This window comes from Rhinoderma darwinii, chromosome 2 (genome assembly GCF_050947455.1).
Source record: "Rhinoderma darwinii isolate aRhiDar2 chromosome 2, aRhiDar2.hap1, whole genome shotgun sequence".
NCBI lineage: Eukaryota > Metazoa > Chordata > Amphibia > Anura > Rhinodermatidae > Rhinoderma > Rhinoderma darwinii.
Genome location: NC_134688.1, coordinates 246,674,377 through 246,697,551, shown reverse-complemented (window position 1 = coordinate 246,697,551; position 23,175 = coordinate 246,674,377). Strand labels below are relative to the sequence as shown.

Here is a 23,175-nt window from a genome sequence, read left to right as displayed (position 1 = left end):
CAAACATCCGCCCATTGCTTTAAATGGAAAAAACGGCATTTCGTTCCCACGGGGCTGTTTTTTATGTGGCTGTTTGTAAAAATGGTGCGTAAAAAAGAAGTGCATGTCACTTCTTCAGCCGTTTTTCATTGTCTTAATAGAAAAACAGCTCCAAAAACGGCCATAAAAAAACTCTTCAAAAAACGCTTGATGCATAAAAATGGCTGAAAATCAGAGGCGGTTTTCCCTTGGAAACAGCTTTGTATTTTATGCCTGTTTGACGTGTGAACATACCCTTACACAGGAAGACATGTAAACCTACTGCATCATCTTAGAGGGGTATTCCAGCTGTGAACACTTTACCTGTCCACAGGTCCAGAGGTAATAAATCTTAGATTGATGGGGGTCTGACAGCTGCGATGAAGTTCCCCAGTCCCACCCCACCAGCAGATCAGGAGTGAGGAAAGGTTTTATGGAGCAGTGGTTGAGCATTTGCACTGCTGCTCCATACAACTCTATGGGAGCTAAGGAGAAAAGATGAGTGACCGTCTTCGACCACTCCTTCATACAACGTATGGGACACATTATAAGTAGTTAAAAAAAAAAATGATGATATGAATTGATAGCTTAACATTTTACCAGTAGTTCTGTATCCAACTGAGAACAATTAGGTAGGAACCCTTTTTATGCAGCTTCCTGCTATTAAAAACACCTGGGCTACCTAAATGTTCTCAGTTAGCCCCTGAGACTACAAGGAAAGGTGAGTTTTTTCCATCTGTTTATTTTTTTGTGGTATGGTGTGTTATCTTTTGTTGTTGTGGTGCTGTAGTGCTGTATCTGTGGGGGGACGTGGTCCAGAGCCAAAGCAGCTTAGACTGGCAACATGGGTGCTGTTGGTCTCCTGGGTTGCTCCCTCTGCCGATGCGGTGTTGCAGCGGCATTGTTGCCATGGAATACTGCACTTGGAAGAGTAGGGTCCCACTTGAAAGTGGTCGCCGTGAAGTGGCAAGTGGGCTTATACAGTTTGATCAAAATGTTTACTAAGAACCCCATGTTCGTACATTTTATTTTGCTGAGCCGCAATAGATCAAATATAGCAAGTGGATGCGCGGTCCAGGTTTTCTTTTCCCCCCTGTGGATCTAATCTGTTAGGCCAGATTCACACGAGTGTGTGCTTTTCTGTTTTCATTCATAGTTTTACAGCTGTTGGCAAATCATGCGCGTCCCGCGGAAGTGCTTCCGTGTGATGCGCGTGATTTTCACGCACCCATTGACTTCAATGGGTGCGTGATATGCGAAATACGCTCAAAGAACGGACATGTCATGAGTTTTTCACAGCGGACTCAGTCCGTAAAAATCACGCAACTGTCTGCACGGCCCCATAGACTAATATAGGTCCGTGCGACGCACGTGAAAATCACGCGCGTTGCACTGACGTATATCCCGTTCGTCTGAATAAGCCCTTACGATGTGGTTTTCCAGTGTTCCCAAGGTATAGGTTCTGAGCCCGTTTTGGTGTGAAATATACAGCATTCACACAGTCAGAATACAGCCGTGAATATTGTCTAACTGTATATTTCACGAGTTAAGATTCCTACTGAAATAACCCACAAAGATGTGTCGCCTTTTTTGGATATCTTTATCCAAACAAAAATTTCGTTTTATTGCTTAAAGTCACATAATGGAATAAAAAGCAAAAAGTATACCAGCCTAACCGAGGAAAACAAAACACCCATCCATTCTAGAGGGGGATAAAACACAATTATAGACAGGAACAAAAAGGTCCATGCCATTTTCAGCTTTCATTACAAAGCACAGGTAAGGACTGCTTGAAGATCTGCTAACCATTTCAGCCTTAAATAAATATTGTGCTATTTAAGGAAATGTATGTTCCCCTAAAATTTAATTCTATTTGCCTTAGTTTGGGCTTTATTCCCATCACGATCAAAGTTTCCAATAACTTATTTATAAATATAGTAAGTACTGTATAGCTCAAATCTATATATAAGGGAAAGTAGAAAGTAAAGGCATGACATATACACGTAAGGCCGTATTCACACGAGTGTGTTCAGTCCGGGATATAGGGTCCGTATGTTGGCAGTATTTCCCGGACTGAGCACACTGCAGGGAGCTGGGCGCTTATCATCATCGTTATCTATGACGCTAGGAGTCCCTGCCTCTCCGTTTTCAGTACGGGACAGTTTTCCCGCAGCGAGGCAGCGACTGAATAACCCCAAGTTTGATAACCTTTTTTTCGTACTGCAATCCACTCATTCCTTGGTCGCCATTCTTTTCACCTGCTCTAGCTGAGCTATGTTCTTCTTATACACTGGTACCCAAAACTGTACACAATATTCCATATGTGGTCTGACTAGAGATTTACATAGAGGCAAAACTATATTCTTTTTCATGTGCATCTATGCCTCTTGATTCATCCCAAAATTTTGTTTGCCTTGGCAGCAGCTGTCTGGCACTGGTTGCTAAAGTTAAGGTTACTGTCCACCAATATCCCCAAGTCTTTTATCTTGGCAGCTTTACCCAGTGTTTTACAATTTAATGCATAATTGTAAAATTTGTTTCCTTGGCTCAAGTGCATAACCGTACATTTATCCACGTTAAACTTAAAGAGGCTCTGTCACCAGATTTTGCAACCCCTATCTGCTATTGCAGCAGATCGGCGCTGCAATGTAGATTACAGTAACGTTTTTATTTTAAAAAAACGAGCATTTTTGGCCAAGTTATGACCATTTTTGTATTTATGCAAATGAGGCTTGCAAAAGTACAACTGGGCGTGTTTAAAAGTAAAAGTACAACTGGGCGTGTATTGTGTGCGTACATCGGGGCGTGTTTACTACTTTTACTAGCTGGGCTTTCTGACGCGAAGTATCATCCACTTCACTTCAGAACGCCCAGCTTCTGGCAGTGCAGACACAGCCGTGTTCTCGAGAGATCACGCTGTGACGTCACTTCCCCAGGTCCTGCATCGTGTCAGACGAGCGAGGACACATCGGCACCAGAGGCTACAGATGATTCTGCAGCAGCATCGGCGTTTGCAGGTAAATCGATGTAGCTACTTACCTGCAAACGCTGATGCTGCTGCAGAATCAACTGTAGCCTCTGGTGCCGATGTGGCCGACACGATGCAGGACCTGTGAGTGACGTCACAGATCTGCACTGCTAGAAGCTGGGCGTTGTGAAGAGAAGTGGATGATACTTCTTGTCAGAAAGCCCAGCTAGTAAAAGTAGTAAACACGCCCAGATGTACGCACATAATACACGCCCAGTTGTACTTTTACTTTTCAACACGCCCACTTGGACTTTTGCAAGCCTCATTTGCATAAATACAAAAATGGCCATAACTTGGCCAAAAATGCTCGTTTTTTAAAAATAAAAACGTTACTGTAATCTACATTGCAGCGCCTATCTGCTGCAATAGCAGATAGGGGCTGCAAAATCTGGTGACAGAGCCTCTTTAATTTGTAATTTCTCTGCCCACACCTTCAGCTTCCCCAAATCCCTCTGCAATATTATGTATTTTCTACTCTGTAGTTATTACTTTGGAACTTAATATCATCTGCAAATATTGAAATTATACTCCGTAAACCCTCTACAAGGGTACATTAATAAACATATTAAAGAGTGCCCAATACTGACCCCTGTGGAACCCACTGGTAACTGCGACCCACTCTGAGTATGTACCATTAATAACCACCCTCTGTTTTCTATCACTGAGCCTGTTGTTAACCCAATTATACATACTCTCCCATAGTCCAAGTATTTTCAACCTTTTATGCGGCACTGTATCAAATGCTTTGAAAAGTCTAGATACACCACATCTACAGACCAGGTCCAGTCTAGAAATGATCTCCTCATAGAAGCTGATCAGATTAGTTTTGACAGGACCGATCCCACATAAACCCATGCTGATGCTGCATTATAAGTTTATTTTCATCGTGATACTCCAAGATAGCATCTATTAGAAAACCCTCAAATGTTTTACCCACAATGGAGGTTAAACTTACAGGCTTCCGGGGTCACTTTTTGAATTAGCCTCGCATTTGCTATACCCAGCCCTGTGGAACAGACCCTGTCATGATAGAATCCTTAAAGGCTATGTACACCTTTGAAAACGTGTTTTTTTGTTTTTTTTTATTAAAATGTATATCAGTGTGATTGGTGTAACTTTGTAGTTACATTTTATTAAAAATAATTTTTACTTTTTGAGATACAGCTGCTTTGTATCCTGTATACAGAGCAGCTGTATAATGCGCTAAGACCCGTATCCGTCAAGTCAGCTGGTCTGACGGGTTCAGTGTCAGCAGGTCCTGCGACACTGGATCCACCAGTTATCCATCACATCTATGTTATGATTGATAACAGGTGGATCCTGTGTGTCAGAAACACGCAGGACCCACTGTCACTGAACTCATCAGTGCTGCTGACCTGATGGATACAGGTTTAGCGCTAGATACAGCTGCTACGTATACAGAAGACAAAGCAGCTGTATCTCAAAGTAAAAATAATTTTTAAGAAAATGTAATGACAAAGTTGCTTTTCATTAAATAAAAAGTTTTCAAAGGTGTACATAGCCTTTAAATATTAAAGACAGGGGTCTGCCTATCACAGCACTTAATTCCTGCAAGACGAAGGGGTGTATGCCATCCGAACCCGGTGATTTGTGTATTTTAGTGTTCTGCCGTTTCCTCGTCTTCCTCCACCAATAGAAAGTCTATGGGCCCATACTCCAATACATGGGCTTTCCGGAAAAAGCCAAACAGACACGAAAGTGGCCGAGAACTCACATGAGCAATTCAGCTGCTTAGTTTTAGCGATTGGTGGGGGTCCCCGTGCCCAGACCCCACCAATCCAAACTTCTGACGTCACTATGACATGTCAGAAGTTTGTTAAACGTTTAGCTACACTTTAACTTTCTTTGGCAACGTGTCTGTTTACATTTTTGATGCCTTTATTTGTCTTTTACACAACTTATCCTTTTCTTTATAATTATTTAATGCCTCTTCACTACCGTCTTGCTTTATTAAACGCTTTCTTTTTAGCATTTATTGCCATCCTTACAATTTTATTTAACCACATCGGTTTCCTCCTTTTTCTAACGTGTTTGTTCCCATAAGGTATATATCAGAACATATTTAAGAGGCTTTTAAATATGTCTCATTGAGTTTGTATACTTTTATGTTTGAGGACATTGTCCCAGTTTATGCAATTAAGGTCCTTAGCCGATGAAAATTGGCATTTCTGAAGTTGTGTTTTTGTAGCTCCTCTACTAAATTTGGCAAATTTACACAACATTAGTTCACAATTGCAGAGGCTCTGAAGTGAAATAATAAGAACCCCCAAAAAGTGACCCCATTTTGGAAACGAAACCCCTAAAGGCATTTATCAAGGGGTGTAGTGAGCATTTAGACCAGAAATTAATACGTAGCGGATGGTGGAAAGTGAAACTTTCCCACTGATATGCCATTTCAATGTGCAATATGCTGTGCCCACCTTGTGCCACATACTCCATAAATTGTTAAGCGGGTTCTCCAAAGGTATGGCAATGCCATAACTAGGAAGAACGAGGTTGGATCCAGCATGGAAAATGCGATGAAATGGAACTAGTTTCCAAGTTTAATGGGCCAATATGTTTGACTAGTTAAAATCAGGACTTGGGTGCACAGCGTGCAATCCTGGTAGTGTAAGGAAAATTGTAGTAGTTTTTAGAGAGCCTACGCGTTTCAGACGCTGCAAGCATCCTTAATCATGGCTGAAGCAATGCCATATCTGTTGATGTAAACTTTGGATTTGACATGTTAGTAGTATTGATTGCAGTTTTAATGGTATAAAAATGGGTTAAAAAATAAAATAAAATATATGTTTTAAAGCAATATTTTATGCACAGGCCAGTGTTGCACTGATAAATGGTGTCCATTCTTATCCCCCTTTTGTGACACACTCTGCACCTTTTTTGGGACCTTTCCATAATTGTAGTTTGGCAAACTTCGCTGGAAAAGTGTTGTCCTTGTAGAATACGGGTGTCCTTGCTTCCGGCAGATGTGCTTGAGCCCTCCCCTTCCCGATTCCCAAAGATTAATGCCCTGATAACCACAACTAATTTTTCCTTCTGGCCTACACAACAGGATGTTTTTTTCATCCCCGCCTTACTAGAGCCATAACTTTTTTATTTTTCCGTCGATAGAGCTGGGTGAGGACTTGATTTTGAGAGAAAAGCTGTAGTTTTTATTTGCACCATTTTGGGGTACATGCTGCTTTTTATTCCATTTTTTTGGAAGGCAAGGCGACCAAAAGTCAGTTCAGGAATTCAGGAATTGTTTTTTATTCCATTTTGTTTCGGCGTTCACAGTGCACCATAACCTACATGTTAACTTGGTTCTGCAGGTCGATAGGATTACAGGGATACCAAATATATATATATATATATATATTTTTTGTTTTATGGCTTTTCCACAATAAAGATATATATTTTTTTTTAAATAGTTTTCTGTGTCACCCTATTTGAAGACCCATACCTTTTTTAGTTTTATGTCGACAAAGCTGCGTGAAGGGTTCATTTTTTTCTGGACAGACTGTCGTTTTTATTGGTACATTATTAGGGTACATGTGACTTTTTGATCACTTTTTATTCAATTTGTTTGTGAGAGGCAAGGTGACCAAAAAAAACCCCAAACAATTCTGGCCCTACGTTCACCGTGTAAGATAAATAACATGATAGTTTTATAGTTTAGGCCATTATGGACAAGGCGATACCAATTATGTAGTTTATTTTATTTTTTCCCAATAATAAAACTTATGTGAAAATAACTTAATGTTTAGTTTTTTAATCTTTCTAATTTTTTTTTTTATTAGTCCAACAAGGGGACTTGAAGGCCTGATCATCTGATCGCAGGTAAATTACATTACACTACTTATGTGGACTTCTGTACAGGCAGACCAGACAGCCACTTCCTTGCTACAATAGTGACTTACACCCCCACCCTACGCCCTGTGATCACATCAAGGAGGGGTTATGGGGTACAGAGGCGGGCACACTCAGATGCTGCGGTCGACATTGACCATGACATCTAAGGGATTAAAGAGCCAGGATCGGAGATAGAACCGATACCTGCCGTTACAGCAGAGTGTCAGTTGTAGTATTCATCTGACACCCACATGCTGATGGTGCGGGCTCAGCTTCTGAGCCCGCACCATCAGCATTCAGTATAGTTATGGCAAATTTCTAAAAAAAACCTTGCCGACCATGATGTACAGTTACGTCCAATGTCAGCAAGGGGCTAACTATTTACTTTAAAGTGTGACTATGGGAAAATGTTCCTAATTTGTAAAATTGACGTACTAGTGTCATTTAACATATCAGGGTGGTATAGTGGTGAGATTGAGAGCTCTCGGCTCCATTTTACCTGCTGCCAGAACGCAGAGAAAATTGTCTGAAAAGGAAAAGAGAGCTCTCCGTATTACTAGTTTTATTTGCAATGTGGATGCAGAGGGCAGAAAATGAAGTAATGTGTGATGCAGCTTCAGCCAAGAGAGTGATGTCAGCGAAGGGGGCTACATCTACAGACAGCCCAGTAACATAGGAACTATAGTGTACAGTGTTTGGGGGGACAAGAGTGATCAAATTAATGGACCTGGTATGTTATATGACCCTAGGAGACCATTTTTACTAATAATTAAAATTTACCTGGAGATTTACGTTAAAGTAACTTTACTAGCACTAAAAGAGAACATACATTTTACAAAAGACGACATTTTGGAGGTTAGGTTTGACTATATACATTCCCTTACTCTGAAGGGTAAGGGAGGTCATTTATCTAGTCATATACAGTAATTCTAGGATAGAAATCCACATTTATCACACACAAAAAAAATCAAATCAACTGATGATATTCTGAAATACATTTTATTGATACAGTCAATGTTGTAAGATCTCTTCGCAACATAAGAAATTAGATTTTACGATAAACAAGCGACATGCTGCAATACACTGACCATTGGCACGGAATGTACATGTATTGGGGATGGGTGATTGAACACAATTCACAAGAATAGGAACACAAATGGCACCAATCTAGACACACTCATCTGGTCATTATTTGTTTTATTGGGAGGTTGTTAAACTATAGGCTAGACATGTGCACTGATAAGTATGTAAATATAGATTTCGTTGATACGAGATGCTTTTGGTGCAGTTCACAGTAAGCAGACAGGGCTTGGGTACGCAAACATACACAATATTTCCAACCTAAATTTACAACTACTAGTTTTTCTAATTTACAATGGTGATTAGGATTACATCGGCAAGAAACATCTATGCAATGCAGAATCATAAATATTTAACGGCACTGGATTAACATGTCAAGAGCATCATATAGAAGAAAACATTTGTAGTAAATGAAGTATATATTGGTCTATATGTATATTGCTGTGTACACATAAAGTAAAAGAGGAGTCTGTGCAACCACACGCGGCCAGTACCCTCTAAAGATGGCTGCCACCTTTATCGATTTTTATGTATCCCTGTCTATACTTAACAAGTGCTTTTTCCTATTTGCTCCATTGCAAAGAGAGACCTTGCCATCAGAGGTGTTAAGTGTTGGAACGTACAATCCTGTACACTGTAAGAATAGTGGAGTAGACAGACAAGTTACATGAGAAATAGTTAGTATTCATCTGAGAGAGGTCGGCGTCCACACTTTCACATTTAGCTCTTCAAGATGGAGTCATACACCTGGTACACATAGTTACACACCTCTGGAGCACGACACTTCAGGGAAAGCTGCAGAAAGAGAAACACAAATGTTACAAGTGAATGTCTCATGTATTTAATATTAGTTCTATTTTTTAGTCACTACAACAGGCCTATCATTTAATTGCTCACCCTCTGCTGACCATGTCCCAGTCTGCACAGTAAAGCTGACAAGTAAGTTGAAGGAAACCGAGTCAGTCTATTGTGTCTGCTCTAATGGTTGGTATGAAAACTATATAGATAGTCACATTAAAAATTATAATAAAAACTTGATTTAAATAATAGGTCAGTTTCTGATAATACATTCCCTTTAAAAGACCAACTAAGAGTCAATTAATTGAATGTAGTGTGTGGAGCTTCTGAAAACTACATGAATAGCACACTGTATAGTCAAAGATTCATAGACACCCCGCCTAATTATTGAGTTCAGGTGTTTCAGTCACACCCATGGCAAACCGCTGCATAAAATCAAGCACACAGCTATGCTAGCTCTATAGGCAAACATTGGTGGTAGTAGTATGGGTCGTACTAAAGTGTTCAGTGACTTTAAACGTGTCAATGTCATAGGATGCCACCTTTGCAGATGAAGTTCGTTTGTGAGAATTTTGATGGGCTAGATTTGCCCCAATCATATAGGAGTGCTAGTAATGTGTGGTGGAAGCGGCGAAAAATAATAACAGCTCATCAACAAAGCGGTGGATCACGCAAACTCACAGAGCAGGCCACAGAGTGCTGAAGTGCTGAGTAAAAATGGTTTATCTTCTGTTTCATCACTCATTAAAGAGTTCCAAACTGCCTGTGGAACTGTGTGTCAGGAGCTTCATGAAATGGGTTTCCACAGTGGAACTATTGCAGTAGCGCCACCATTGGACTCTGCAGCAGTGGAAACGTGTTCTCTGGAGTAATGGATCACGTTTCACTGGCAGTCTGATGAATGAATCTGAATTTGGCAGACGCCTAGAGAATGCTACCTACTGAAACGCAAAGCGCTTACTGAAGTTTTTCCTGGAGAAGCGATAATGGTCTGGAGCGGTTTTTCAGAGTTTGGGCTAGGCCCCTTATTTTCACTGAAGGGTAATGTTAATGTTACAGCATACAAAAACGTTTTTAGACCATTGTGTGCTTCCAACTTTGTGGAAAGTGTTTTCGGGAAGGGCTTTCCTGTTCCAGCACGATTGTGCACAAAGTGAGATCCATAAAGACATGTTTTGACGAGTTTGGTGTGGAGGAACTGGAGTGGCCTACACAGAGCTCTGACCTCAATCCCATCACATCAACTACACCCCAATAAAGTGTTACTAAATTAATTACTCCTTTTACAAGTGAGAGAGAACTAGTAGTAACCCAGCAGGGCTTCTGGGAATTCAAGGTCACCATCACTATCCCACAAGCACGGTTTACAGTAGACTATTCTCTCCGGAGTGCTCAGAGAGGCTGTGCAATGAGCTCACATGCTTTACAACGGTCTCCATTGATAGAATACAGAAGCCCTGCAGGACAGTGACCTAGAAAATGAAATCCATCAGACCTGATAGTGTAATTACTAGAATGTTCCCTCACTTCAGTAACATTAAGGTACGAAAACGCTGATAGCGCCATTGCCTATTATTGTTATTATATTTAAAAGGTTTAAAAAGGCAGAGCTTCACATTAACCACTACATTATTAAAGTAACAAAATTACATTTACGGTTTCTTGGCAAACAGTGATAATTATACATAAATCCATACTTGCGCTTTTCCTCTTTACACATTGCTACATAGCTGTTCTGATAAAAATAGAACCAATCAGCTTTAATATTAGATGTCCAGACGTACCTGAAGATTTTAAACGAGCAAGTTTTTCTTTTTTTATTTTTTTTGCCAGGAGTGGATCCAAAAGAGAACAATTATAAGACCTTTATACTTACCTTTAGGGTTGCACGATGCATCGAAACTTCGATACTGTTTCGATACCGTGCACCCTCAAATGGTTCGATACCGTTATTTCATTTATTTCGATACTATGCTGTGCTGCCGCACAGCTAAGTATAGTAACACATGAATGTAGTCAGAGCGGGGCTGCGGCTGTGTAATACAGCCATTGTCCCGCCCCGGAGTCCTGACAAGTGTGTGCGCAGTCAGCATGATGTGATGCGGCCAGCGCTGCACTAATGAGCGCCGGCACTGAAGACAGAACATGGCGGGCGCACTGAAAAACACCCCCATGTTCTGTCTTCAGTGCCTGTGCCACCGCACGCCCACATCACCTCATGCTGACCACGCACCCACACTTATTTTCAGGAGCGGGGCAATGGCTGTATTACACACCCCATGCCCCGCTTTAACGGTGGAGATCAGAGAAACCTCTCATCTCCGCTGCTATTCCCCTGAATGCTGCGATCAAAGCGGACTGCAGCATTCAAGGGGTAAATGAGAAGGGGGATGCCCTTTGGATCGCGTCACAGGGAATGCCTGTGACGCGATTGAGGGACATACCATATATGGACAGACAGCCCAGGGTCCACTAAGGGACCCCAGGGCTGTCTTACCATATTTCCTGTTAGGGCATACTTAGGTATGTCCTAACAACTGCCTGTGTACTATTTAGTATATAGATATATGCCAGGACATTAAAAAGTAAAAACAAAGTATTGTTAAATAAAAAAAATACACATACACATTTTTTACAATAAACATTAAAATAAAAGTCTCAACAACAATTTATAGCGTAATTTATGATGCGTACGCTGTAAAAAAATAAAATAAAAACTGCTTTCTTTCACTTATTAACGTGAGGCACAAGGTATTATGAATTTAACCACCATGTGCCTTACATTATTAGTAATTAACCCCATCATGTTCCTTACACATTAACCCAATGTTGTCCATTATGACTGAGAAACATGACGGGGTTAATTACCAGTAATGTGAGGCACATTCAAAATTCACCACACCACGTGCCTCACATCAGAAAAAGGAAGAACTTATTTTTTGTTATTGTTGGCAAATATCGTTTTGGTATCGAGAATCGCAATACTACACAAAGTATCGGTATCGAAGTCCAAATTTTGGTATCGTGACAACTCTACTTACTTTATGATCCTCTCCTGGCTTTGGATAAAGATGCATGTGTGAATCTAGCCATAAACACACGGGCTTCCAAAAGAATGGCTGTGGTACCAAGAAGCCAAATTTTGTATGAGTATGCCCAATTGCTGTATGCGCGCAGCATATGTGAATATGATCAATATTTCCGGTTTAACACTCTATCATATATAGCATATACTTACAGTGTAATTAGGGTTTCCAGGCTGGATCCGCAGCTCTGCCAAAATCCAGATGCCATTGGTGAGTTTGAGGGACTGGTACAGCATGTCCTGTCCTTCCACATTTCTCTTTGCAATAGTGTAAACATTGTTATTCTGCAGCTTGCTGGAAACCGTGTCTGAAAAGGAAGGAAAAGTGAATTTGTTTTTCAGCTACACAATAATGAAACGTTTGATCAGTGCACAAGTGCTATACAAAGGAACACTGTGACTGATGTCATTCGAAATTGAAGCAATTGTCAATGATTCATCTTTGGAACACTATAAAAAAAACTATGCTAAGCAGTTACCCAAAACGTGCAGCGCAATGACAAGAATAAAACGATTGTACTACAATAATGAAGAAGGGATGAAACCGGAAAGTGCTTTAGAACAAATGCTTGCAATCGCAGGATAAAAAGAGTTCTCTACAAAACAACTTCCACTAGTTTAGTCAATTCAGTTGAAAATAACTGAATTCTACTATTCAAAAATGTTCTAAACTTTTGTATGAATTTAATTTGTGTAATACTACACAATTTGTTCTGGGACCTAACTGCAAGCTGAATAAACTGTAGTGTGGATGTGTATGTATAAGAAAACACAGCCCGTGATGTACTAGTGACAACCATACCACTGTACCATCTTTTAAAGGGCTCGTCTTACCATGACAACCCCTTTTAAAGAATGATGGCTATAATGGCTGCAGGTCCGACTTATGAAACCCCTGGCGATCAGCTATTATGGCAGCCGGCTGTAGCAGTTGTAGTATTACACGGCAGACATTCATCAAATGAATGGCCCTTCCAGTTAAACAAGGAATGGTTTCAGCTGATATGAGGGGGGGGGGGGATGTCTTTCGCAAATGGCGCTTCTATTATCCCCTTAGGCAGTAATAAAGTTTTACTAATCAGTGTCTGCTTTGTTTTTCTGCTCTAATAAAACCTGCCATCCCTAACCTACTCACAAAGTCTTCCCATTTTCCTCCCACTAGATGCGAAATGTCTTTACAAAACATGAAAAGCATTTTAACACTTATTTTTGCATAAAAGACATTTGACATAGAAAAAAAAAAAAAATTACTGACCACATTTTTCACTTAAAGGAGCCATTTAATAATTTGCTTTCAGAAAAGAATATAATGTAAAATATTACTAAAACAACTACAAAATAAAAGTCTTTCCATACACATAATATGCATGGTAAATGCATGCTACCAATACTGGATGCAGTATAAAAGAAATTGCTGCCATAACTTGGCTAATATAAAGTGGTTGTCTGGTTTCAGCCCCAAAAAAAAAACATCCCTACTGAATAACAGCAAGCAGAGATCTTAAAAAATCATGGAGGTATTAATACAGAAAGTATATTGGAAAAAGAATAACATTAATTTGCTGAAGCAGGACAACCCCTTTATAAGCATTGGTGGTGCAGAGCTCAGGGATCTAATACTTCTCTTATGTTAGAGAATGGGTATATTGCACTGTGATTTTCTTAGGCCCCATGCACACGAACGTGCTTTTGCGGCCGCAATTCCCCCGAAAATCCACTGGAGAATTGCGGCCCCATTCATTCCTGTCCGGGCTCATTGAAAATAATGGCCGCGGCCATGTGCACGGCCCACGATTTGCGGGCGGCTCGCGGCTGTCACTCCGTGGCCGGCCAACACGGAAATCACGGCCGTGCACATGGCTACGGTCGTGTGAATGAGGACTTAAATCTTTCAATTGTTTGGATCTTTAATGCGGCCCCATAAAAATGGTCACTTGTCGGCAGCACATCTCCCCGTGTAAACAGAGAAAGTCCTGCCGACAAAATGCAAATGAATGGGGACAAACGATCGTATTAATGATTGGTTGTAGCCATACATTCGTGAAAAACACGCTTTAAGGCCCTTTTACACGGGCGATTGGTCAAGCAAACGAGCATTCATATGAATGCTTGTTCCTAAACATTGCCTTCTGTAAACAGGGCAACGATCAGCCAATGCTCGTTTATCGGCTGATCTGCTAGTTTATGCAGCATTAAATATTATAGTTGTCGGCAGCACATCTCCCAGTGTAAACAGGGAGTTATGCTGCCGACATGATGGAAATGTATGGGGACGAGGGATCGTAGTAACGATCTCTTGTGCCCATACTTAACCAATGATTGCTTATTGTGAAAGGAGCAAAACAAAATCGACGATCAACGACTTGTCTCGTTGATCGTCGCTCGTTTTCAGGACCCATATCGGGCCGTGTAATAGGACCTTTAGGCTCTGCTCAGGATAACTTTTTGTTTTACAAAATGTTATTTTTTTTATTTTTACAATGAATACACTATCTGTTACCTTGTAATGTTTTCTGAACAATGAACAACTTAAGACACAGCATTTACATGATAAAAGGAATTAGCCTAAATCAAGTTCAGATGCAATGTACAAGTCAGCGAGGCTCAGAAAGCCAACGAAGCCCATGTATTAATAAATATTATACACAGTTCTCAAAGCAGACGCACACTAAAAAGGTGTATATAGGGAATCTTCATAATCAAATGCTTCCAAACACATACAGAACAGAATTTACCAACACAAACTGTTAGCCATCTGTATGACAAAATAGAGCTGCATTTACATGTTGGGATATATGACCTCGGCCTACGGCCACCTAAGCCTTACCCATCTAGCCAGTGTTCATTACTTTGTTATGCATGAGAAATCAGTGTAAAGATATAGTGAGAGCTGGAAGCAATCTGAAATACCACTGACACTAGACGGCCCGGCCCAGGTTGGCATTATCCGTGTATTTTTTACATACAGTATGCATCTGCATGCATGTAGACTCGGAGTCATTTCCAAGGACTTGTTACCCAACCATACCATACCCCTGCTGCAGGCCAAGAGATGATACTAACAGAATAACGTTTCATTCAAAGGTTCTCAGTCCCGAAAATTGTTCCTGCATAGAGCAAGTCATTGTGTTAGTCTCGCAGCATCACAAACACTGCACTGCTGTGCAAGCCTTTGTTCTGTGTGTAGAAATCCTGCGGCCCCTCGCAATACTGCCGAGAATTCCCTAGGAGTCCATGGGTTAATAACTCTTCTCAGATATAATGCCAGTAGATTGTCACATGACCTGTACTATTTTTAGCTGGCATCGCGCACACTCTCTCTCCCGAGCCGCTGAACTGGATCAGCTACGATGTTTTCTCAAATGCTCTCTACTCTTCATCATGTTGCAGGAGAGAAGGAACGGACTGAACTGACATGTGAGGATGTAGGAAGGACAATATATATAGTTGGAAATAGGCGGAAACCGCAGAAAACAAGGCAAGCACGGTTCTGATCCAGCACTTTGGAATATGTTGACAAATAAGAAAAGCAGAAAATTTGGTCTGCAATAAGGGTTACATTCTTATCTACGGATAGGAGGAGCGATGTCACACTATATACCCAGAAAATAAAACAAAGCCCATGGTAGCTTCTTTTGGAAGCGCAAACAAACCAATTTAGCAAAAAACATGAATCAACGTAATAAGAATCATCAAATCATTACATTGAAATTCCGGTTGTACTTAAAGAGGCTCTGTCACCACATTATAAGTGGCCTATATTGTACATGATGTGATTGGCGCTATAATGTACATTACAGCAGTGTTTTTTATTTAGAAAAACGATCACTTTTGACGGAGTTATGACCTATATTAGCTTTATGCTAATGAGTTTCTTAATGAACAACTGGGCGTGTTTTACATTTTGACCAAGTGGGCGTTGTACAGAGGATGGTATGACGCTGACCAATCAGTGACCAATCAGCGTCATACACTTCTCTCCATTCATTTGCACAGCACATAGCGATATAGCTGTATCGCTATGTGCAGCCACACAAACACACTATAACGTTACTGCAGTGTCCTGACAAGGAATATACATTACCTCCAGCCAGGACGTCATGTCTATTCAGAATCCTGAAACTTCGTTAACACAATCCAGACACTACATCACAGCAAGCGTAATCTCATGAGATTACGCTGTAAACTGTCATTTCAAACGAGATTACGCTTGCTGTGCTGTAGTGTCGGGGTTGTGTTAGCAAACTGTCAGGATTCTGAATACACATCACGTCCTGGCTGGAGGTAATGTATAATCATTGTCAGGACACTGCAGTAACGTTATAGTGTGTTTATGTGGCAGCACATAGCGATATAGCTGTATCGCTATGTGCTGTATAAATGAATGGGGAGAAGTGTATGACGCTGATTGGTCAGCGTCATACACTTCCCTCCACAACGCCCACTTGGCCAAAAAGTAAAACACGCCCAGTTGTTCATTAAGAAAGTCATTAGCATAAAGCTAAAATAGGTCATAACTCCGTAAAAAAATGATTGTTTTTCTAAATAAAGAACACTGCTGTAATCTACATTACAGCGCCGATCACATCATGTGCAATATAGGCCACTTATAATGTGGTGACAGAGCCGCTTTAAATAAGCTTAATCATTTTATAATGTAAAATTATGCAACTTTCTAATATAAATTGTGGGCCAATTCCTCACTGTTTTAAAAAGTAATATCTATCCAGGGACCATGTATTTTAAGACCCTAGCAACAGCCCTTATAACTTACACATCAATCCTCCCATGGTCCTTTCACAACTTGGTACCAAGTAGATCTTAAGACTCCCTCCAGTTAGGCCCCATGCACACGAACGTGCCTGTAATCACGGTCCATGATTACGGGCATAGGAGGCCGCGAACAGTCGTCCACATGCTCCCATTATAAAGTATGGGAGCACGGTACGTAAAATAAAAAAAAATAGGACGTCCTATTTTTTACGGAAGGCTTCCATGGCCCAGTCACCTTTCCGTAAATCTACAAGAAGGTGTCCGTGGATAATAGAAGTGAATGGGTCCGTAATTGCAGACCGTAATTACGGACTAAATCTACGGTCGTGTGCATGGGGCCTTACAACGGTAGCTCTCCACCACTTTAAAGACATGGACTATTCTAAACCTATTCATGTTTTATATCTGAACTGTAGAGGTCATAGTGCTAGGACATCAAGACACAAATACAATTTGCGATCTTCATCCAGAACAAAATGTCCCTTTCACCAACACCATTAAAATTGTTTATTTTCAAGCTAATGAGTAAGGTTCTGTTCACACGGTCATTACAGTTTTTATTTTTAAAAGATTCATGGATAAGGAACATTTGATTAACAGAATCATGATATCAAGTGAACATAACCTGTTATTTGTGAGTAAAATAAATATAATTGGTATTATACTGGCTTTTTATTTCAAAGCTCATAAAGCACCTAGGCTACATAGAGCAATCTTTCTGGTGCTTGACGTGGTCTTGGTAGTGTTATAAAAGTAATAAGAAATGTACGAAGTCATCTGGCACTATAGCTACGTGTATAATATATTTCCTTGTGAACTCTGAATGGGTTGTAGCATGGATCAATCATTTTCTATTTTCTTTTGCAGCAGCCCCAGTACACTACACTGAAGTATTAAGCAATCGCTGGTAGGTATCCTCTGAAACATTGATCAAATAAAATAATATAAAAATTAAAGCTTGTACATGCTCCAACATAAAGGCGGTAGTTCACTTCGGACAATCCCTTTTTGTTAGAAGGCTCTACTTGTGATAAATTGATCACAGGTTGTCCCACTGCTGGGATCCTTAGCGATCAACTGTAATCTGTAAGGTAACCCGGCAGCAAGGTTTCAATTCCACTGCAGCGCCACCACAGGAGAAAATGAAGCATTACACAGTTCCCATTGTAATCCATGAGCCGTCTGTGTAATGCATGGACATACCGAGTCCTCCAGTGCAATAGGTGCATTTTGTTGTCACTCTCCGCTTTGGCTAAAAGGTGAAGGGTGCTAAATGGAGGCCCAATCTATTAACGCAGAATTTCCTAATAGTGTAATCTGCACATAAATACAAAACGGATTTCGGATCAGTTATTTAGAACTAACCCGCATTCAGATGGCACTCTTTGATCTGGAACTGCAGTTCATTTTCATTAGGTATATCTTTCCATGTGGCCAGGAAGACTTGCCTCTCTAAAGAATAAAAGCAGAACAGAATAGATTATTATACACCAAAAAATACATTGAGAAATTCACAAGCATCCTCAATGGTTATGAGAAATATAAATGTGACTGTTACATAACAAGAAGCTACCATGAAGCTGAAGGGCACAGTACCCATGCCATATACTGTTCTTGTCTTTTTTTATTTTTCTACCATCTGGTCAATGAATGGCAGCACTGTGTCCCAGTTTCTCAAAAACGACTCATGCTTCTACGCATTTTGTAAAAGACGAGTGTATAATGTCTAGAATTATTTGTATTGAATGGATCAGTTACTAAGAAAAAATGGGCATCAATGTGTAATGCTGGTCTTGGGGTTCACATATTGGTCGGCGCAGACGGAGTGGTCAGCAGGGCGGTTGTCAGTAGCAGATTAGATCAGGACAATCAATACTCATGGGTATAGTACAGATTCATCCTGCATCACGAAAGATACAAGATAAAAATGTCAATCCCGTGAACCAGAAGAATAATTGTATTCGATTACCAACATGTGAATCAGGCTAATGATGTATAAAAGGTCCCCCATCCCCCCATGGTAAAGTGCCCTGCATGCAGAATTGCCTCTTACCCATTTTGCCATCTTCCACAAACAGTACGTGTAGAGGGATGAGACAACTGAAGTAGAAAACATCAATGTTGTTTTTCACGGCCACCTATCACACACAAGAGCGAGAACCAAGAATTAACTTGCTAGATTTACAACTAGCGCCCTGACCCCGGCATCCGAGATCCCACAGCTGATCTAAAGGGTTCATAACATCCATTAACCCTTCATCTCGGCTTGACTGTTTCTAAATCATTCTCTCGAGCGCGTGAACAGAAGTGACATCTGTACTTATACACAGTTCTATAAATAAATGAAGGCCCTTTCGGGTTATTACCGACAGGAATGGCTTAGAAGCATTCTTTATTTATTTATTTCTAAATAGGAATAGGATACAATGTATTGCAGTCAGTTATATGATGAAAATAAGACAAAAAATATATTTTAATAACCATTTATATCATCTCCTTACATTCCTGAAGACCAGCATTGCTGTTCTGAGATACAAGACGGTCATATAATTCTACAAAGGGTTAAATTATGTCACCAGGATTTAAAAGCTCGTGCAATTATTGATATACGTGTATGCAAAACCAATGTGCGGAGTCCCGGTGGAAGATAACCGCTCTGTGGGTGGAGGGGATGGACTGTTGTCTCACTATCTGCACTGCTGTCACATTAATGAACATGTCGTGGTGCTCTGAATGTCCCCATGTCATTGCCGGGCTACAAAAGCACAATCTAAAGACTGAAGCCATAAGAATATAAGAAAATGTTTTATTCAGTTAACAGGTCTATTCAGCTGACTTGATGTGATCATATTAATGTCTATAATTCAGCCTACTATGATAAAATGACATGTTCCATAAGCTATAAGCAAATTTAACAGAACACAATGCAGCGCAGAATAAGGGACTACAAAACAATATTGTTATTTACTAGACACAGAACAGTAGCGCGATGCTATGACAACCCAATACAGCTAAAATGCCATCCTACTTAAATATAAAATGTATATCACGCAATGATACTCATGTCCTGGTTCAAGGTAAACTCCTAATATTGTTTCTTAATGGGCTCCAGGACCGGAGATTCTAAGATGAATTAAAGCGTGCGCTTCAATCCTCACTTTCTTCCTAATTCACTAACCGGAAGTTGTGATCATTGTCTGCCACGTTATCGATATAGTGCAGCTGCAGCCCAGGCACAGTCACTGCTTCTACAAATCTGCTAGCTCACAGTACACTTGCAGCTTGTTAGTACACTGCAGGGAGCGCTAGCTTGAAACTGTGCCAAAGTGAACTTTATTAGCTAGCAGGTTCCCTCTACAGACAGATAAACTGCTTGTAATTCCCTGTTTTAGCAAGAGTAAGGGTATGTTCACACAAAGAAAATTTGCAATTTTGAGACAGATTTTGACCTGCCTGCAAGTTCTTGCCGCCATTGAGTGCCGCGTGCAAAAACCGCAGCAAAACACGCTTTCTCTGATTCCCATTGATTTCAATGGGAGGTCATAGGCAGAACTGCGGCAAGAAAGAGCATGCCGCTTTATTGCGACCGGCTAAAAATTGCCACTGAAAAACCGCGTCCCATTGAAAATCAATGGGAGGCGGTTTCGGACAGTTTTTGGCGCCGATTCAGACAAAAACAGCGTAAAAAGACTGTGTAAGAGCTGGGCCTTAGTGGAAAATTAGCTCCAAAAACGCCTCAAGAAGTGACATGCTACTTCTTTTTACGAGGTGTTTAATTTTTATTTTTTTTAAATCAGCAGCGTAAAAATTAGACTCATGTGAACAGCACAGTGTATTTCTCATTGAAATCAACGGGAAACGGTTTGCAGGTGTTTTGCTAGGGTTTTTCCAGGCGTATTTCAAGGCATTTACGCTCAGAAACACGCCTGACGAAAAAAAATAAAGTGTAAACATACCCTTAAGGAAAGTTATTTGGCTCTATCTCTCAGTGAGAAGGAAGTAAAGGGCAGCAGTACTTTAAAGGCCCTTTTACACAGGCCAATGATCGGGCAAACGAGTGTTCATATGAACGCACATTCCTGATCAGCGCCCTGCTCAATCATCGGCTGATTGCATCTTTTAGGCCTCATGCCCACTTCCATTTTTTCCTTGAGGGAGCTAGCCGTTTTTTTGACGGCTAGCACCCTGACCCATTCATTACAATGGGGCCATGCACACTTCAGGTTTTTTTGACTGTTCCGTTCCGACAAAAGTAGAGCATGTCCGACTTTTGTCCGGGATTCCATGACCGTGTGGCCCATACAAATCAATGGGTGCGTCAAAAAAACTGAAAGCACACGGAAGGCATCCGTGTGCCGTCCGTGTGTGACGGAGCTGTTGCCTAGCAATGGCCGGGCAGGCAGCGGTACACAGAGACAGATATTGCACTGCACTAATCGGCAGCCCCTTCTCTCTATCAGCACTGATAGAGAGAAGAGGCTACCGATCAGTGCTGGAACGCAGCGATAGAAAGAAAAATAAGTTCATACGTACCCCGGCCGTTGTCTTGGTGACGCGTCCCTCTTCTGACATCCAGTCCGACCTCCCTGGATGACACGGCAGTCTTTGTGACCGCTGCAGCCTGTGATTGGCTGCAGCGGTCACATGGTCTGAAACGTCATCTCAGGAGGCCGGACTTGAGGAAATAGCAGGGAATTCTGGGTAAGTAGTAACTTTTTTTTTGTTGCAGGTTTTTTTAAATGAAACATTAATAATCTATATTGTGAGCACCGCGCATGGTACTCACCGTCCAGTGGTAGTCTTTGTCCAGGGGCTGCACTGATCGTCAGTAACTCTTTCAGCACCCTGGATAGTGACTACCGCTGGACAGGTAATACCATGTGCGGCGCTCACAATATAGTGTACATAGTGTGAATGGGAACGGTTTCCTCTCGGAAACTGAAACACAGAAGAGTACACACAGGAAGCACACTGATCCATTGAGCCGTGAAAACGGTGATGGAAGAGTGCACGAGGCATTATGCAGCAATAAATTATATCGGTTTCGGTTGCCAACATGATGTAAACATGGGACAAATTATCATAGTAACGAGCACTCGTCCCCATACATTAATGATCATAGCTCCTTGTGAAAGAAGCAAACGAGCGCCGATCAACGAGTTGTCTCATCGATCGGGGCTCGTTTTCACGGCCCATAAGTCTCCTTCTACTATGCCCCATACCTAAATTAGTGTGCAGTCTGCAAGTGAATGAAGCTAATAAACAGAGAGCACTCATGTTTTACATTCTAGATGCAAAACTTTGAATTTACATACTGATCACTGGAGGTATGTTTTAATAATACAGTAGGTAAGAAAATAGAAATATGAAAAAATAGGCCTTATATCTGTGGTAAACAAAACAGATTTTTTTACTGACTGTAAAATCCCTTTCTCATTGAATTCATTGGGGGACACAGCACCATGGGTATATGCCCCTGCCACTAGGAAAAAACAAGTGTTGGCTCCACCCAGTGGGCTATATCCTCTCCTGTTACACCACACTACTCAGTTTGTACCAAAAGCAGTAGGAGAGCCTAAAACAAAATAAACAAAATAACCAAAATACCAACACGTCCAGGACGCGGGAAAATCCCCCAGAACCACCTGGGAAAAAACTAGAAAAATCCACAAAGGAATCCCATAAATTGAAGAGGGAGGCGAGAGGAAAACCTACCTTGTTATTGCTTCATAAGGTTTGGTGGGAATGTAAGGCCTTACTGGGAGTTACGGGGTGCTCTAATTACATGCCCATCTGGAACAATCCATACCTTTGGGAGTTTAGCACACTGGAGGGATTTCAGGAGTGGGAGCAAAATGGAGTTCGAATGGTGAGTCAGCTATATGATGAGGGAATTTTTAAACCTTTCTCACAGCTTCAGGAAGAGTTTGGCCTCCCCCATAGGTTATTTTATCAATACCTTCAACTGCTGCATGCGGCACAAGCACAAACTGCTGCTTCTCAAATTTCTAGGAGATCCGATGGCAGAAGTTAAAACAAAATGGGAAAGAGATGTGGGAACATTGACAGAGGACGAGTGGGGGGAAATATTAGAGTCACCGAAAGTCCTCTCCCTTAGTGTGGCGCATAGGAGGTCGCAACTTTTTCTCCTACACAGAGTATATAGAACACCCAAGGTGCTCTGGCAAATGCGGCTTAGATCTACAATGGAATGTCAAAGATGTTTATTGGATGGGGCAGATCTGAAACACATGTTCTGGAGTTGTCCGAGGCTGCACGGATACTGGGGAGAGATTAAAGAAATGGTGTTTCGGATATATGGCAGGGAATTCCCACTGGATCCTAAGATATACCTGTTGGGCTGCATGGGAGGGGTGGAAGAAGATAGGGCTGAACTGTTATCCATTAAAAAAGTACTATATCACGCAAGAAAATTGATTGCTAAATACTGGCTACAGGGGGATCCCCCGGAGGTTTCTGAACTAGTGAGTTATGTTACTTGTACGGTGGCTTTGGAGCGAAGAATATATATGAAACGTGG

At 41.1% G+C, this 23,175-nt stretch overlaps 1 protein-coding gene across 2 annotated transcripts in view; it reads right to left on the bottom strand.

Moving 5' to 3' along the window:
* Positions 1–7,878: 7,878 nt before the first annotated feature.
* AP2B1 (adaptor related protein complex 2 subunit beta 1) overlaps positions 7,879–23,175 on the bottom strand; it is a 111,415-nt gene continuing 96,118 nt past the window's right edge. For both annotated transcript variants that reach the window (XM_075853011.1, XM_075853012.1), the window contains 4 exons: positions 18,688–18,772; positions 18,000–18,086; positions 12,015–12,169; positions 7,879–8,773 (listed from right to left, as the gene is read on the bottom strand). In XM_075853011.1, the coding sequence (XP_075709126.1) occupies positions 8,699–8,773; positions 12,015–12,169; positions 18,000–18,086; positions 18,688–18,772 (402 nt within the window). In that variant the 3' untranslated portion in view covers positions 7,879–8,698. The remainder of the gene's footprint in view (positions 8,774–12,014; positions 12,170–17,999; positions 18,087–18,687; positions 18,773–23,175) is intronic.